This window comes from Schistocerca cancellata, chromosome 4 (assembly GCF_023864275.1).
Source record: "Schistocerca cancellata isolate TAMUIC-IGC-003103 chromosome 4, iqSchCanc2.1, whole genome shotgun sequence".
Classification (NCBI taxonomy): domain Eukaryota; kingdom Metazoa; phylum Arthropoda; class Insecta; order Orthoptera; family Acrididae; genus Schistocerca; species Schistocerca cancellata.
The window spans coordinates 502,870,417-502,890,547 of NC_064629.1; the positions used below are offsets into that span (position 1 = coordinate 502,870,417).

General features: G+C 37.0%; 1 protein-coding gene across 1 annotated transcript in view; it reads right to left on the bottom strand.

Annotated features, from left to right (window-relative positions):
• Positions 1 to 18,107, bottom strand: part of LOC126184876 (methionine aminopeptidase 1D, mitochondrial) — a 136,637-nt gene extending 118,530 nt beyond the window's left edge. Inside the window, exon 1 of the mRNA XM_049927501.1 lies at positions 18,019 to 18,107. Within this exon, the coding sequence (XP_049783458.1) occupies positions 18,019 to 18,098 (80 nt within the window). The 5' untranslated portion in view covers positions 18,099 to 18,107. The remainder of the gene's footprint in view (positions 1 to 18,018) is intronic.
• Positions 18,108 to 20,131: the final 2,024 nt, after the last annotated feature.

Genomic DNA, 20,131 nt, shown 5'->3' on the forward strand with positions numbered 1-20,131 from the left:
GTCCAGCTGTGGCTGGTGAATGACATAGAACTGGTAATAAAGAATTGGTAATTAATTCAGTGAATCATTTGAGGAGTGGGACACCAGTAGCAGTGATAGCTATGAACATCAGGTTTCATAAATATAATCATGTTCAAGTATCAAATAGTATTGGGATACCACCACAACAGCAGGATTATTGTATTGTGTGAAGACCTAATGCAGATGAAACTGAAGAAATTAAGAATGAATGAAGAGGGTAGTTATGAACTTAAGAAAATGACTATGTTCATATGGACATTTCATTCATCAACATTGCACAGACACTGCTGTTTTAAGCTACATGAAACCTTACATCTAAATCCAATGCACAATTTCAAGTGTCGGCACTATGGGTAATTAACCACCGCACATGAGTGACAGTCCACTTGTGGAAAGTGTGGACAGGCTGTGAATAGAATAGGAATGTTTGACCAGAACCAAAAAAATGCATAAATTGTTTTGGTAATCACCTAATTTGGAATATATGCAGCATTCATGAAAAAAAGACAATGTTATGAGAAGAATTCCATGTTATGAATCCAGGGAAATTCAGCACACTCAGAAACCCCAAATGATTTCTACATCTTACTCTTCCATGACTGAAGGCATGTGAGGAACAGCATTCCTCAACATAACCTCTATCATTATAAATTTATACACACACACATATCTCTAAATCTTTGTGCAAAGATGGGCTTTATCTGAAATCCACAGTAACCTCTGCTCCACCTACAAAGATGATGGGCAGTTTCATCAAAGCATGAGATTACAAACACACATAGCAAACAGGTTTCTCTCAACTACAAAGACATAATAACAGGAAACATATTTCATACACAATAAAAGAAAAACTCAACAGAAAACAACAGAAAACCAAATAGTTAGGCCCAAAGTTATCACATCATGGTTCACTGGTCTTGTCTGGATCTGCAGGAGACCATTTTACAGATGACACGGACATCAAGATTTCTTGAGGAAACTAAAACTATCAACCTTAAAATATCCGAGTGTCCCTACCCTGAAAGATAGGTTAAGGAATAATAAAAACTCTCACTGGCAAGGTGGTTTGGCATACTTGTGAAGAAGTTGAAAACTAATGGCACTGTTCCAACTCTGACCAAAGCACAACATTTTCAATTAGTGTGTTTACTTCTCTCTATTAATGACACATACTAACACAAAAACTTAAACAATGAACAGTGCTTGAATAAAAAATGTGTCATTCAAAACACCTCCTTTAACTCTGGATGTGTAACCAACACAGTTCTGTATCAACATAGCCTTTTTTATTAATTTCTTAGCCTGCTCTTACTACAAGAAGTTTTGTGGCAGTTATTATCATTTCATCTCACTCCCAGTACTTTTAAAATACTTTCTTCAACTGGGTAACAGTGGCATTTCAGTAACTAGGGACTTACTGAGCAGCTTAGAAACTCTTTGTTTCAAAGCTGATAATGGCACGAGATTTAACTTTTTCCTTTCTGCTAACCCTATCCCTTACCCAAGTTTGTGTGTCTTTTTACTGTACACTGGATCTTCTCTATTGGATTTACGTTTGGCTGATATGGAAGTAATTGTAGGCAAAGAAAAACCTATACCTCCCCATTTTTTTCTAGAATTTCATCTTACTGGTAAGTGAAATGCAGCCTGATTTTCTTCCACATCACAAATAATTGTATTTGGTCATATTTTCAGGCAAATTAATTCCATTTTCACTTCACAAAGAAGCAATGTTGGCTGTCTGATCATGTGATGGCAGTTTCTTTTATCAACTTCAGTGTGGTTCACTTCTTGAATTTTTTATCACATTTAACTGATCATTCTCAAGAAATGCACCAGAGATCTAACATATAGATGACACTGGCTGACACTACTGTTACTGAGTATACCTTAAAACACATCATTCTGCTAAAATTCCTTTAACATATAGCTAGCACACTCAATAACATAATTATTAGTGGTCCCCTAAACAATCTATGAAAAATGCAGGTATAGCTGTTAAAATTATAAAACACACAAGATAAAAATAAACTTATAAGCAAACTATCTTGAAATTCATCCAACACATGTTTCACTGTCAACAAAAACAGGCAGCAGATCATCAGCTGTTATAGAAAATTCTGCCTTCTTATCTTAACATAAAACACAGTCAATTAAAATGTGAAATGATGAAATCTTTATACCAACGCACTCTGGGGGGTCCTCATACCGGAACAAGAAACCCTACTTCAAAATGTACTCATAAGCACACGAGAAAGAATTCATCTTGCCTGGTTGGCTGGAAGGAGGCATGCCATACCCTTCCAGATATTCTTATCTCCACTGACATATGACACTCTCAATAAAAACAGGAGGGCCCTCTTGAGCCACAGGATTATCCATTTATGCTTCCTGGTTTGTTTCATCAACTGAATTTTCAAATATACTACAAGTCAGTAAAATTACACTTCCTTCCCTGACATTTGTAGGCATAGATGGGAGTTCCGGTTGGTCTTGAAGTGTTTAGATACTGAATGAGTGCACTACTATAGGTAGCAGGGCATTCAAGAATCTGTGCGAATGAGGAGCTTTATAGCATAGGTATGTCTTAACATAAGTTACACCATTCCACAACTCTCCAACTCCAAAGGATCAAAAGTTAATATTTTATAACCATCTCTGGACTCTCCTCCTTACAGTACAGGGTGCAATTCCCATGTTCATACACCTATTAATTCCCTACATAAAATCAACTGACTTCCAGGCTAAGAAATCAAATTCAATAACTCCTGTCCCTGTTGTGTCCCAAAATTAATCAAATTCTGACTTTGTTCCATGTCTTTATACCACTCAGTGTCACTCCTAACAGCATGGATTGTTACAGCAACAAAACTCACAAAATCCACCTCCTCACATATTTTAAGCAATCATAGACTCTTTTTATTATTTAAATAAAATACTTCTATGTGCTGACTTCAATATTAATTTTGTATATGACTGTGCAAAAAAAGGATGTTGGTAGATCTCCTAAGTTCATATGATCTGATGCAGACTGTGTTTTTTTTCCAATTACAGTGTAGGGGAACAGTAGCACAGCCATAGTCAATATTTTTATTCATTTTTCAATACTAGATGGGCATCCTGTTAGTAAAAAGAGTGAATGGCCTTTCAGACCATGATGCACAAATTTGAACACTTTCCTGTACTCAAACAAATGCCAAATATAATTACAAACTATGCAGGAAAGTTAATCCAATGGTAATAGAGAGTTTTTTAAAACTCATCAAGGAACAAGAGTGGCAGGATGTTTATAGTGCCGATAACATAGATGACAAATATAATGCTTTCCTTAACACATTTTTCATGCTCTTTGAGAGTTGCTTTCGATTAGTACATTCTAAACAGGGTACTAGCAGTACAAGGCAGCCTGCGTGGCTGATTAGTGGGATAAGAACGTCATGTAGAACAAAGCAGGAATTATTTCAAAACGTTAGAAGTAGTCACAATCAAGTTACAGTTGTCCATTACAAACATTATTGTAAATTGCTTAAATATGTTATTGGGAAGGCAAAGAATATGTGGTGTGCAAACAGAATAGCTAATTCACAGGATAAAATTAAAACCATATGGTCAATTGTGAAGGAAGTGTCTGGTCAGCAGCACAAGGTCAACAATATAAAGTCAGTTCGTAGTAAAAATATTTCTGTTACTGACAAATCAGATATACGTACAGTATTTAACAATCATTTTCTGAGCACTGCTGGCGCATTAAATAAAAATTTAGTTTCTGCTGGGAACCATACAATTCTTTTGGAAAATGCCTTTCTGAGACTGATGTCTGAAATACTCCTCTGTGATACAGACAAGGGGAGATTGAGTCAATAATTAAATCACTGAAGACTAAGGATTCTCATGGATATGGTGGAGTGCCTAGCAGAATATTAAAGTACTGTGCTGCACATGTTAGCCAGGTACTTAACCATATTTGTAATTTTTCATTAGGAATGGTCAGTTTCCTGAAAGATTAAAGTAGTCAGTAGTAAAGCTGCTTTATAAAAAGTGAGAAAGGGATAATGTAGACAATTTTAGACCTATTTCTATGTCATCAGTGTTTGCTAAAGTTATTGAAATGGCTGTATATGTAAGGATAATTGATCATTTTATATCACATAATTTGCAATCAAATATACAGTTTGTCTCTAGAAGTCGTTTATCAAATGAAAATGCTATATTCTCCCTCTGTGAGATCCTGGATGGGTTAAGGAAAAGGTTTCCAATGCTAGGCATATTTTTGATTTAACTACGGTGTTTGATTGTGTTGACCACGAAATGTTGCTCCAGAAGTTAATCCATTATGGAATACGAGAAGTAGCTCACAATTGGTTCACCTCTTACTTTAACAACAGCCAGCAAAGGGTCATTATTCACAGTGTTGAGAACGGCTGTGATGTGGGGTCTGAGTTGGGTATGGTCAAATGTGATGTGCTCCTGGTATCAGTGTTGGGGCCACTCCTAGTCCTTATTTATATAAATGATATGCCCTCATATATTATGGGTAACTCTAAAATATTTCTGTTTTCTTATGAAACTAGCTTGATAGTAAAGGCTCTTGTGTGCAACACTAGCTCGGTTTCAAACAGTGCAGTTCGTGACATACGTTTGTGGCTTGTAGAAAATATACTGGCACTAAATCACAGTAAGACTCAGTTTTAACAGTTTCTAACACATAGTTAAATAAAACCTAATGTTTTAATTTCACAGAATGGGCATATGATTAGTGAAACTGAACAGTTCAAATTTCTAGGTGTTCAGCAGATATATAGTAAACTATCATGGAAAGTCCACATTCAAGATCTTGTTTGAAGATTTAATGCTGCCAATTTTACTATTTGAATGGTATCTAAAGTAAGTGATCAGTCAACATGAAAATTAATCAACTTTGCTTATTTCCATTTGCTTATGTCAAATGGTATTATATTTTGGGGTAACTCTTTCCATTCTAAAAGGTTATTTTTGGCTCAGAAATTGGCGATTCGGGCAATATGTGGTGTAAGTCCACAAACCTCTTGTTGACCTCTGTTAAAAAATCTTAGCAGTGATCCACGCACTTTCACATCGAAACTGAAGGGTTTCTTCATGGGTCACTCCTTCTACTCTGTTGAGGGGTTCCTTGAAAAATTAAGCTGATTCTTATGTTATATTACTGACTATGTTTACTGAAACTTAAGTCTTGACTTTTTTGGGTTCATAAACATTTTATTTTTATCTGTTATTACTTTGATGTTGTAATTTCATGTACTGACATGTTCCATGACCTTCGAAGTTTGCTCATCAATTTAGTCCTATGGAGCTTGACGTGTAAATAAATAAATAAAAATATGTCAAAACTGGTATTAGACATCGATTTTAAACTTTGTGTTAATGACTCATGCAAACAGTACTATGTTATCAGCAAAAACAATTGGTTTACAAGTTCCAATACATTCCTTCTGCACTCTTGCGCAAGCGGCTGGAGTTGGCAGTAATGTGTGCATGAGGTGTGCTTTCTGTTGTGAATCAATGATGTGTCTGTGTCTCTTTGTCCAACAAAAGCTGCAAGTAGCAATCCATATTTTTCTACATTATCAATATTCCTACCTGGAGTTTCCATTGTTTAATTTTGAAGTTTCCTTACATATTACTTTATTTTCAGCTTTAAACATTTCTTTGGAAACACCATCATCTACAAGCATACCTCAAATAGTTCAATTCATCTCATTGCACATTACTTCCAGAATGCCACCTGTTCACTATTATCTATAAACCTCTTGAACTACATAAAAATTAACACCAATCTCAAAATACTTGTGCAATTTTTTATGTTGTTTGTTACTGAGCATTTAGCACTTTAGATGATGAAATGTAATGCCTAAATAGCATTTTTTTCATAATATTATGATTTTACATTGCTTCTCTTAGCAGATTTTAACTGTCCCTTCTCACATCCCCTCAGACACTTCTGAATAGTTTTGTCCAGTAAAAAAAAATGTTCAAATGTGTGTGAAATCTTATGGGACTTAACTGCTAAGGTCATCAGTCCCTAAGCTTACACACTACTTAACCTAAATTATCCGGAGGACAAACACACACACCCATGCCCGAGGGAGGACTCGAACCCCCGCCGGGACTAGCCACACTGTCTACAACTGCAGGGCCTTAGACCGCTCTTTTGTTCAGTAAAGTCTACCCTGATCTTAGTAGTGTGTCTGAAACTCTTCTGCCCCCCCCCCCCCCCCCCCCAAACCGTTTTTTAAAAAACTGTTGTCTTGTTCCATTTCAGATTTTCATTGCCTTTTATCAATAACACATTTTGCTGTTTGCATGAGTAAATTTGTTAAATAAGTTTCCTGTCACTTAGCTCTGCATAACCATAATTTTGTAAGCTGCTGAACTATTTGTTTAATTTAACTGGGCACTCTTCTTTCTTCTTAAGCAAATTCTCGTAATCTGACTTCCTGCTTGATAAGTCAGTCTGTTCCTGCCTTAGTATCTACTTTTACTCAATATCTTACAAATGCATGATCACTTGCAATTTTAAAGTGTTTTGGGACCATCACACAGACAGTGGTGTTCTAGCGGGTAGAGCACTAGACTTCTGCTTTCTGGAGGTACCAGGTGAAATGCCATGTGGGGGCAGAGCTTTTTCTTCACTCCAGTCCTCCCAGGAGGGCCTCAGGTCCACTCAGCCTGTACCAAATTAGATACTGGAGATATTTTGCAGGACCAAAAGATAGTCAAGATGAGGGACTAGCCACCCCTCTGCCACCTAGTGCTGTGGCAGATACAAGAGCTGCACCTACCTGTTGTCGCGTCCATAGTTCAGTCACGGGTTGGCGCCACAGAGTTTACCTTCATCTTGCGACCATCACATGCAATACAATATCTTTGATGTTTGACAAAAATATAGTAATTTTCTTTTTTTTCCATTTGATCATTGTCAAATCCATTTCGCATTTGACCTCTTTTGGAAGAATCTGTTATGGGCACACATGTTGTTCTCAACAAACTCTGCAAATGACCTTTGCTATTTATGATATCATATCGAAAGGTTCTCAATTAAGAATGTTTCTTTAGTTGTTGTCCTACTTTCAGATTAAAATCCCCCATTGTAAACTTCTAGTGGAATATGCTGTCATTTATCAACCTCTTTGTAGAGGTCTTCTACTTCCTCATCAGGATGAGAAACATTGGTGTACAGACTTGAATGATTTCCACGGAATACCTCATTTATTTTTCAAACATCTCTCATTATTCTTTCCAAGAGGGAGTGCGATGGTTCAAACCTGCGTTGGGCCATCATGATTCAGATTTTTTATGATTTCCCTAAATCGCTTAAGGTGAATGCTGGGATGGTTCCTAAGAGAGGACACAGCTGCTTTCCTTCTCCATCCTTCCTTAATCTGAGCTTGTGCTTCATCTATAATAATTTCCTTCTTTCCAAGATTCCCTTTCCCCCTCACTTTCATCCCATTTGATCTTTTTTAACATCTGCACCATTTCCTCTAATTACACTAGTCAACAGCCATTTTGCATCTGGGATGTGATACATCAACTAGTATGTTTTTTTGGTGCATAGAATCCGAATATACCTTTCGAAATGTTCTAGCACATACCATTTTTGAGTTTTGAAAGGTTTTTTTATTTTTCATATTCAGTATTTCACTTTTTGCTGTTCTTCTGTTTTGATGTTTAATTGTTTGTTTTTGATTTGCAGAGGAGAGCTATAAGAGCTACAAATCATCAGTAAGTGGTTGGTATGGTAATCCAGTGGTGTGAAAGAGATCCTCAGTGAGTGTTTCCTGTGAAAGATAGTGCAAACTTTTTGTGTTTAAAACTTACACTACAAAAAATGGCAAATAGTAAATCTCGTTGCTGTCTAAACCACCTCAACAACTTTTGTTATGTGTGTGGGAAATTCACTCCAAAATCTCAACAAAAACCAGTCACTGATTTGGTTAAGAAAGCATAAAAATTGTATTTTTATTGTCCTGATAGTGATCAAGATAAAAATTTGCCTGCATAACCTGTACTACACCCTTAACTGAGTGGTTGAAAGGAAAACGACGAGCCATGCCATTCACTGTTCTGATGGTGTGGTGTGATCCTAATGACCATTATTCATATTGTTACTTCTGTCTTACAAATATTTCGGGACATTAAAGCAAAATTAGACATAACATAAAGTATCCAAATGTATCTTCAGTGTATTTGCCTGTGCCCCATGATGATGGGTTGCCTGTTTCTGTCTGTAACTTGAAAGCCACAGAATCGGACACCATATCAAGTGAATCAGAAAGTATTGAACATATAGAAGAGTACTGCCATCAATATCATGACACTTTTCCTCAGCTCTTTAATCAAAAGGAATTGAATGTTTTGGTTTGTGACCTAAAACTTTCGAAACAGCAAGCTGAACTCTTGGGGTCAAGATTGCAACAACGGAACTTTATAGCTTCAGGGACAAAAATTTCCTTTTTCAGATCAAGAAGTGCTTCCTTCACTCATTATTTCGATATGCAGAATTCAGTGTGTGTATGAAGAGATGTCAATGATATGATGATGCAGCTAGGTGTACAACATAATCCACAGGAGTGGCGACTATTTATTGACTCCAGTAAAACCAGCTTGAAAGCAGTACTGCTGCATAATGGCAATGCATTTCCATCAGTACCTTTGGCTTACACAGTAGACGTGAAAGAAACTTATGAAACCATGGCTTCGCTTCTATAGGCAATCAAACATAAGGATCAGATTTGCTGTAATTTAAAAGTTGTTGCACTCCTTACAGGTTTACAGGCTGGATTCATGAAATGCTGCTGCTTTTTGTGCCTTTGGGACAGCTGTGACACCAAGAACCACTATACAGTCAAGGAATGGCCTATAAGGAAGTCATATGTTCCTGGAAACGGAAATGTGCTGAGCCCGATAAAATAATTTTGTCTCCTCTTCATATCAAGTTGGGCCTTATCAAGAACTCTGTAAAAGCTCTGGATAAAGAAGGTGAGGCCTTCAATCACTTAAAAGAAAGTTTTCCCAAATTAAGTGAGGCAAAGCTGAAAGAGGGTATATTTATTGGACCACAAATAAGAAAACTGCTGAAAGATCCAACCGTTGATACCAAACTCACAGGTATCCAATTAGCTGCTCGGTCTTCTTTTAAAGCAATTGTGAAGAACTTTTTCACTAACAGAAAAGACAAAAACTATGCTACCATTTTGAATGATCTGTTGGACGACTATAAGAACATGGGGTGTAGAATGTCGCTTAAAATTCACTTTTTACATTCTCACCTGGATTTCTTCGCTGAAAATTTGGGAGCCATAAGCGATGAGCATGGTGAACACTTTGACCGAGATATTCTTACCATATAACACCATTACCAAGGCCACTGGATCCCTTCGATGATGGGTGACTGCCGCTGGGGTCTTGTTAGGAAGAGTGATGAAACGGCAAACAAAAGAAGAGATCCATTGTCGCATTTTTCAAAAACCAAAGACAATTAAAGGTGGATATATCTTCTGAACTAATTTTGACCTTTTATTGGCATCATGCCCATAAGTACATACAAAATAGTATTGATTTCAAACATTCTGAATGTATATTTTTGTTTGACTTAATTGTGTCAATTTTCGCTATTCCCATTGTTTATTCTGCTGTGTATCTAGGAAATGTGATGTCATAGAGAAAAATTGGTTTTACCACTGTATTCAGCACCCCAAAATTAGGTAAATCCACCCATTTATTAACCAGATGCAGAAAAAAGTTTAAATTCGTTAACTAGTGTTATCTTTGAATTTGTAAGTTCTACAATTGTTTTGTCCTTAAATAAAGTACAATTTATTTAACTTATGATATGAATATAGGTTGTGGAGTTGGAATCTGCATTCTACAGTGCAGAAGAACATAACGCAAATATAAATTACTTTAAATGTTACCATTTTTTGAAACATTGGAATTACAAAAATTTACCCTTGTACTGTAGCCAATTAAAAGCAGGCACAGCTTTTCTTCAAGAATCTCAACAATAAATTATTCGCAGGCTCATGTGAGAAAAGCAACAATCGAGTAATGGGGGGGGGGGGGGGGGGAGATAGAGAGAGAGAGATAGAGAGAGAGAGAGAGAGAGAGAGAGAGAGAGAGAATGACAACCCCTCCAGTCCAGTCAAGAATGCTATCCTGGTGCCTGGTGACAAATACAAACCAGTTTGCTGATAGGAGTGAAGGAGAAAAAATTAGAAGTATATGGTAGAGAATGTACATGTAGTAACGTCCCAGTTTTTGGGATAACCCATCAAGGAGAGCTACAGTTTTCTGGGCGCAAATATTATGTCATACAAATGATTTGTGGTCTGAAATGAAGAGTCAACAGTTAACAGACTGTGTATACTAATGACTGCTTCTCAGTATATTTACTCCTTAAAGAAATATGTCATAAGCAATATACATCTCTCTTAATCATCCAGGGAATCAATGCTAGGAATAAGAACAGTCTTCATAAAGACTCAAAGTCACTCAGTTTGGATCAAAAAGGTCTTCATTATTCAAGAACAGATATTTTCAAACTGTTGAGTCTCTTGTAGTAGTAGAAAAAGGTAGCAAGTTATTACCCTATAAGATGAATGGGAAGGTGCCAAATATGAATAACTGCAAGAAGATAAAGGATGACTTACACAAAATTTCTAGTTGGTGTGATGAATGACAGCTGCCTCTAAATGTAGAAAAATGTAATTTAATGCAGATGAGTGGGGAAAAAAGCATAGTGTTCAGATGCAGCATTAGAAGTGTCCTGCTTGACACAGTCATGTCGCTTAAACATCTGGGTGAAATATTGCAAGGTGATATGAAATGGAATGACCATGTGAGGATTGTGGTAGGGAAGGCAAATGGTCAACTTTAGTTTATTGGGAGAATTTGAGGAAAGTGTGGTTCATCTGTAAAGAAGACTGCATACAGGATGCTGGTGCAACCTATTCTTGAGTGCTGCTCAAATGTTTGGGATTCACACTCGGTCAGATTAAAGTAAAACATCAAAACAATTCAGAGGCAAGAAGCTAGATTTATTACTGGTAGGTTCAAACAACATTCAAGTGTTACCGAGATGCATCAGGAACTTGAACAGGACTCCATGGAGGGAAGGCGATATCCTTTCTGAGGAACACTACTGAGAAAATTTAGTGAACTGGCATTTGAAGCTGACTGCAGAGTGATCCTACTGCTGCCGACATACATTTTGCATAAGGACAATGAAGGTAAGATGTGAGAGCCATTTTTGCCTCACTCTGTCTGCGAGTGGAACACGAAAGGAAACAACTAGTAGTGGTACAGGGTACCCTCTGCCACACTCCTTATGGTGGCTTGCAGAGAATGGATTCTGATGTAGATGTATCGCAGCAACTGCTAGATTATATGAAACAATAAAGACAGCACAAATGTGTGATGACTCATTTAACACTGTCAACCTACTATTTGCCTCACACCCACCGATTTCTTTCTAGTGGAAGGTATAGCCTTTAGCACAGGGGCATCGATAAGTATATAGTGTGTTCCCTGCAAAAAAAAAGCATACAATCTTCCCTATTTCATGAGTTCAGCTGGTCAGGTTAACTGAATCTTTCCATAACAGATGTTGGTTTTGTCCCATTGTAAGCAGAGTTGACTTTTCTAGCTATCACACAAGTGGGGGAGGTTCCAATGACCATTTTATCCAGAGTTAGGAAATATTCAATTTATATTCAATCAAAGCACAGATCTTGACTATAGAAGAGATCGCAAACCAAATGACTGCATTCACAGGTTCACTGCATGTATAATTAAAGGACTGATAAGGTTGGTTGGTTGATTTGGGAAAGGGGCCCAAACAACGAGGTCATTGGTCCCATCGGATTAGGGAAGGATGGGGAAGGAAGACGGTCATGCTCTTTCAAAGGAACTATCCCAGCATTTGCCTGAAGTGATTTAGGGAAATCACAGAAAACCTATATCAGGATGGCCTGATGCGAGTTTGAACTGTAGTCCCCCCGAATGTTAGTACAGTGTGCTAACCACTACGCCACCTCACTCAGTAAAGGGCTAATAAATCTGATAGGCAAATTTCCCATAAAAAGTAATTTTGCCAAGATTCTGAACTGACTGACATGTTGCCAAGGAAAGGGACCACAGGATGAGCAGGTTCAAACATCTTTAACATTTCTGGACACCAGTTTAGTAAAATAGTCCCAAGATGATGTGTTCATTTAACAGGAAGACATGCCATTGCGTTCAAACTTGCTTTGCTACCACACGTTGGATGGGTGCCACCACAGAAGGATCATCCTAAACACCAGGGTGTCTCCACTGCCACTCTACCTGAAATATCTCCGGAAGGATCAATAATACCTCCTGGTCAAGCTGGCTACCAAAAACTACTCTTTACAGGTGTAATCACTCCATAGTGTTTCCACCGAGGAAATATAACTGAAGGAGCCATGATCCAAAGCCCCACTATAAAGCAGTATCTAGTCGTTATCAGTTGGTTTCAGTACATCATTAACACAGGTGTGCAAGTCTGGCACCACCTTAGTTGCTATACTTCAGTACCTACAAGTCAGATGTCTATGGGAAATTCGTGATAGGAATTTGGTCATACTTCTAGAAGATTTGCACCATTTCTGTAATCAGAGAAACAACTTTCAGTCACAACTGGTCCTGGAAACAGCCTACCATAAGCACATCCATTTGTCAGCGATAATCATTGCATTCATGTGTCCGTACTCATTTTCTTCTCCATTACTCTCATGGCTCAGTAACTGCTTACTTACTTCCTTTAAAATGTTTTTTTTTATTGATTGATTGATTTCTTTATTAATCCATGTAACAATTTACATTGTGTGGATTTTGTCTGCAAAATCATATACAATACAATATACCTACAATTTATACACATAAAATTAGTATTTACACACATTTTTGAGGTATCTTACATCCCTCCCGACACACCTACTAATTTTCCCTAATGGCTGGAAGAAACTCCTAGCATTAATTTCATGTGTTCTTTTCCTGTGGATAGCTTGCTTGTGTCAATAGTAGTTCAGAATTGTGGATTCATGTCCATCCCCACATTGTAAGATCTACCTCTACATTACCCATGTCTTTATTAATCCATGTAACAATTTACATTGTGTGGATTTTGTCTGCAAAATCATATACAATACAATATACCTACAATTTATACACATAAAATTAGTATTTACACACATTTTTGAGGTATCTTACATCCCTCCCGACACACCTACTAATTTTCCCTAATGGCTGGAAGAAACTCCTAGCATTAATTTCATGTGTTCTTTTCCTGTGGATAGCTTGCTTGTGTCAATAGTAGTTCAGAATTGTGGATTCATGTCCATCCCCACATTGTAAGATCTACCTCTACATTACCCATGTCTTTGGGGTCAATACACAACTCTGGATTCAACTGCAGTACCTCTGTTACTCGTCTGTAGCCCTTCCCCCTGTACCTGAGAAATTCAGACATGCAGCTCTTGAAACATCTGTTGTAGGTTGACAGCTCTGATGGTGAACAGTCCAAAGAGACAGACAGTTATAGCAGGTAAGCCATAATTTATCTGTTAATTTGCAGGAAGAAGCAACACTGTTGTTGGTATGATCATTATCATCAATATGACTTAACCATCCATTTCCACAGAAGACTTTATATTCAGGGCCGCCACAGCCTGGATACATTATTTTGAAGATAAAATCACTTCAGATGTAAACATTCCATTTATAAGTATGACCGGTTTTGCAGCATTTTAGCTGCATCATCAGCTGCAATAAAGCAAGTCATATTCTGATCAGAAAACAGAATGGGATGATCCAGTGTTCATAGTCAGCAATTTTTCGCTATGTTGTGGACCACAAATATACAAGGGTAATCCCAAAAGTATGGTCTCCTATTTTTTTATAAGTACATAGACCTGTTTATTTCTACAATGGTTTACATCAGTTTACAGCTTGAACATTTAGCTATTTTTTGACATAATCACAATTTATGTCAATGCATTTTTGTAGATGCTGTGGCAGTTTTTGTACGCCCATGTCATGTCGCTGCCATGCTGTTCAGAAAGTAATCAACCTCTTCTTTCACCTCATCGTCGGAGCTGAATCACCGGGACCACAATTAATGCTGACAGGTACTGTGAGACTCTGAAAAAAGTCAAACGAGCAGTTCAGAACCGGAGAAGAGGAATGTTGAGTACGGGCATACACATTCTCCATGACAACACTCGCCCACACATCATTCGGCAAACCATTGCTCTCCTGCAACAGTTTCAGTGGAACATAATCACCCACCCACCCTATAGTACTGACTTGGCGCCCAGTGACTATCACCTGTTCCCTACGTTAAAAGAACATTTGGTCGGAAAGTGATTCAGCTCCGACGACGAGGTGTAAGAAGAGGTTCATAACTTTCTGAACAGGATGGTGGTGAGCTGGTATGACATGGGCATACAAAAACTGACACAGCGTCTAAAAAAAATGCATCGACATAAATCATGATTATGTCAAAAAATAGCTAAATGTTCAAGCTGTAAACTGATGTAAAACATTGTAGAAATAAACAGGTCTATGTACTTATAAAAAAAATAGGAGACCTTACTTTTGGGATTACCCTCATAAAATAGCATAAAACAGCATAGAACAATCCTGAGATATCAGAAGCACAGGGACCCATTAGTTCATCAGGTACTGGTACTTCTGATATCACAGGTTTAAGTCACATCAACGGAAACCACAATTTGTTGTGTCTTCACTATTTGCAGATGCTTTGCAAAATCTAGTGCAACGTGTAGGTGGAAGGCAAATATCAACCTTCAACTAGAAAGAAAACAAAACTGCTGTATCAAACTTCAAACATGCAGGTTGAACAAAAATATTAGATTTCAAGCCTAAGTGAACACATTGTTTTATCAGAACCTCAAGCCAGAGAATATGCTTAATGAAAATAATAATGATAAGGAACATGAAATTTTGAGATCAATCATAATTGTGAGTGTATCTATTCTTTAGTATCTATTCTTTATGTTTTGGTTCTGGTTCCACATTAATTACAAACTACGCAACAATCCAAAAGGCACTAATGCCTATATAACAAGATTTGGTGGATTGGCATTAATAATAATAATAATAATAATAATAATAATAATAATAATAATAATAACAATAATAACAATAACAACAACAACAACAACAACAACAACAATAATAATACTACTCCATAGAGGAATTTTTAGATATAAATTAAGAAAAAAAAGAAAAAAAACAAACAAAAAAATTATAAAAAAATTTTAAATAAACGAAAAAGTTGTTATATTAACTTAATTATGTTGTTAAATTAACTTAATTATGTCATGTATTGGAAAATTTGACTCATTCCACATCATTACGAAATATCGTATTCATGATCCATGGAACTAGTATTAATCTAATCTAATCTAAGACACATTTTATGCCATTTTATAATTGACATCTGCTACATAGTGAAAAATTGCTGACTACGAATGCTGGGTCATCCCATTTTTTCTAATCAGAACATGACTTGATTTTACTGCACCTGATGGTGCAGCATCCTATTTCCACATCAAATTATAGCTGTCTTATGTAATTATTATAGCCCACCTTTTTTATCAATCTTTTCATGAGTGGTAGTGATGCAACGTGATGAATTTCTCCATGGTTTCGAAAGTGTGGAAAATATACTGGCATAAGAGGCTTTATGCAATGACATAGTGATGTCATAGCTTTTGATATCACACATGTGCAAACAGGAAGCAAACAAAATACTGACAATATTTTATTTTAGCCCATATTCTTTTTTGGAATGGACTTTATGGTGACGGAATCATCTGTAGTGTAGCTCAAGGTATAGGTTGTGTATGAAGGTGATAATTCGCTTGCAAGTTGGCAAAGCCTACAAATGTAAATAATAAATCTTAATTGTTGTGAAATACTGATAAATAGTTTAGCTCAAGGCCTAGATTAGATTGGAAGGTGACAAATTGGTTGTGAGTTGTTGAAGCTATACCGTAAGCTTCAGTTAATGCTACATTTTGCCTCGACGTTTATTGTGAAGTGTAATGCCTATAAACACTTCCTTCCTCCTGAAATTAACATCTTGTAACAGTTATGAAAAAAGTCTTTTCTCTTTGTTATTACTGAAAGCTTGATTTATTACTCTGAACATAATATTTTCAGTGCTCTTGATTAATTTTTTTTTTTTTTTTTAACCCAGAGTAAGAGGTTAGTGTTTCTAATATTTTCACATAGAACTCCCATTTACTGATATCCAAGATCATTTCTTCTTCCTGTTGCATGTTTGTTTAGCTTGTACAGTTTGTAGTTTTCATTAATCTGCTTCCTGTATGTGGCATCCTCAAGTGTTCTGGTACCCAAGTACGTAATGCTGGGTACTTGTGTCTTATTCTTCCCATTCACATTTGTGTTTGCCTTCATTGGCCCTTTGTAATGTACAAATATTTTCTCATTGTCTATTTTGAAGTATGTATTAATGACTTGAGAAAAGCTGGATAGTTTATTCACACCAGCAATTCTGCTGTACTATTTTTTCTTCTAAAAACGCTGAGGTATTTCCACACTGTTCTTTACCTAATTACAGCTTTCAAGTTCCATTCTACATAAATTTAAATTCATCTTAAATAAATTTTTGCCCAGTTTTTACCTTTATAATCTTAATCAGTAAAATTGGAGGTGTATCAGTTTTCACACGCTCCAATACCTCGGCAGAATTGTTACAAAAGTAGTGCAATATGCAAATATGACTTCCGCTCAGCCTCTCTAAACTCTCCAGAAATATTATTCCTTCGCAGTGTGTGAGGTACACTTCACAAATTAACTGAAGCGCTCGCTATCACTTTGTCAACTCACAACTATAAATTCACCTTCAACCACACCTAGACCTTGCGCTATGATTAGGAAGACTCTGTCAGTATAATATAGATAAAAAAGAAATATAGTGTGTTCTTTTCTCTTTCTGTTTGCGCACATATGTCGTCATATGCCACATTATCATTATGTTGAGTTTGAAATCAAAATTCCTGAAATCTTCCGGGAAAACCGGAAAACTTGGCACATACGAATTCGGTAACGGTAAGTTCTGATGACCTAAAATGTCTTAGACACAGATGACCCACAAGCTGAAATGAACATTCATTGTGACCTACCTACATATATGGAAATTCATATTTTGGGTTGGTGTTAATGATCGTCAATTTTAGCTGTGGTCAATTTCTTCAGCACTTCTCAACTATACGCAAAACAAATTCATCAATTCTCCGGCATTCAAAGAAGGAATGTCTTTGATATTGCATCCTATATTAGCAATTAGCATTATTTTGCTCTCTCTGTGTGATTTAGAGACATATATTCTTAATATTACTTCAAACGTTAATTTAGTGCACTAGTGCAGTTACGTTTGAGCCACAGTCCAGTTATTTCTGCAGCAGCGAATGTATTTAGGAGTTTAAACAATCTTAAAGCTGTCATACCATAACAATATCATGCCATATGATTTTTTTATTTAGTACTTTATACGAGATTTAAACCTTATTAAATTTTATTATTGTAATGCAATAAACTTACTTACACCTACGCAAGAGTGTGTGTACTTATTATTATTATTATTAATAATCACGTACCAACGGAAATGAACATTCATTTACGTCTGATACATTACTTCTTTTTGTACCCTTATATCCAGCACACAAGAAACGAATATAGATCACTACCTGGGAGAATGAAAAACTCATTTTTATTTAATACTATCATTTTGATGGATAAAAACCATTTATTTACATATATCGGGTTTCCACTTCATTTTAGGTTTTCCCTTTTCTTGCTGCTTGTTGTGTATTAAATTGGTAGGGCTGGAAAAAGTAATACGTGCGAAACATACCAACTGCGTGAAGAAATATTCACATTCCGTACCTTCGCCAGGGAGGGTTAAAAACTGTACGTATTCCTCGCATTTCAGTTTGTGTGAGGCTGATTGCTTTGTTTACAAACATAAGGTCGAAGTAGCTATCGACATTTCGGATCGATTGAAGATTACAGTCATCATCTACATCTACAGAAGCAATTTGTGAAGTACATGGCAATGCAATGAGGGTTTCTTCCCGTCCCATTCGCATATAGAACGCGGGAATAACAATTAGCGAACCATCTCTGTGGGCACTATAATTAGCCTAACCTTGTCTTTGCGGTCTCTATGAGAGCGATACGTAGGCTATTGTAGTACGTTCCTAAATTTCTCACGTAATATAACTTATTGAAGCTTTGTAAGTAAGATTTCGCGGAATAGTTGGCGTCTAGTTTCAAGTGTCTGAAAGTTCAAGACTTTCTACATCTCCGTGACGCTCTACAATGTGTCAAAAAAACTAGTTTTCATTTCGCCAGATATGATGAATACCGATACCAATGACACTCTTTCAAACGTGACGGTACTTTAACGCTGCTACCCAGCCGGAAGCCCGAGAGCTTTTCATCAAGTCTGTAACAATTCGTGTCACTGTTCTTTGTATATATTCAGTATCTGACAGATAAACCTATGTTTGTCACCAGCTTCACTCACGTATACCCAGGCCTTTGTATGACTTGGCTGATTCTAGTTGCGATTAACTGATTCTGTAGTCATAGCACACTATATTTTTCTCGTTTTACGTATTGCATAATATCACATTTCTGAAGGTTTAAAGCAAGTTGCCAATCTTTGCATCAGTTTGAAATCTTACTGAGTATTTGGGCAACAGTTTTTCTTTTCTTTTCTTTTTTTTTTTCTCCAGAAAACACTTCATTGTAGATAGCTTCATCACTTGCATTAGAGCAGTGAGTGCTACACTGATGGAACTGGCAAGTGCTACATTATGAATATGTTGACTGCTACCAAAACTCATACTCAAGTATTTCCATTCCTGTTGGATTTGCTGATAAAAACTTCACCCTTATGTAAGCTTCTTTTCAGCACCGTCACTGAAAAAGCCAGTCTTACAGATGAAGAATAGTGTGAGTAGACCGCGGCTTTTCTGTGTATCTAAAGACTGAAATTTTGCAGGTATTGATCGCACCAGAGTATGACAAGACGATGTGCATACGCTGCTTATCACCATCTTTCAGGTTTGGAGAAAGTTTGAATCGTTAGTATGGGTGACATGGGACCATCATATTGATGGACTGCACAGACAGTTCTCTGTAGTGCAACAACGTCAGAAATAGTAGTGATGAGATGGACCCCAGACAACACAGTGATTCTACATAGTGTGATACTACTCTATGAATAGATCTTGGGAGTGTTAGACTGACTCTGACAAATAGATAGATGGCAAGAGTTGAAAATCAGGCAGTATCCCACCATGAGCCATTGGAGATACAGTACGGAAAGCTGGACTGAGATTTCGAGTGGCAATGCGTTGTTTACCACTGATACCATACAACAGTCAACATAGACTTGCATAGTGTAGAGCCAGAGCCAACTGGGACATTCAATGGCATTCTGTGGTGTATAGCGATGAGCATCATGCCTGTTTATGGTGGTCACATTGATGGCAATGTATTCGTAGACGATGTGTTGAAAGGTCACAGGAAACAGCAATCCTTGAGACCAATACCTCTCCAACTCTTCAAAATGTTGTGTGGGTGGGACATGACATTGGGTGTGACAACAGCTGATTGCGGTACTGAAGCTGAATGCTTTCCAACATATAGGCAAAAATGTTGAACACTGTTGTCATACTGTTGTCATGGCCAGGACACAATATCAAATTTTCTTCAGGACAATGCAAGACCCCATCCCCAATCCAGTACACAGCACAAACACCTTGAGAAGTGCACAGATCCTTGATTGATGGGCCAAATCCCTTGATTGGTCACATGCAGGATTTGTACAGGATGTGAAGGGAAGATGTATATTTTAATACCAGTCTCTAGCCAGCAATCTTCATGAACTGACACTGTATGTGTTTCACGCATAGTAGGAAATTCTTCAAGATGATTTACTTTCATGTCATAAAGAATAACAGAGACTACTGCATAATAGATATAAAAC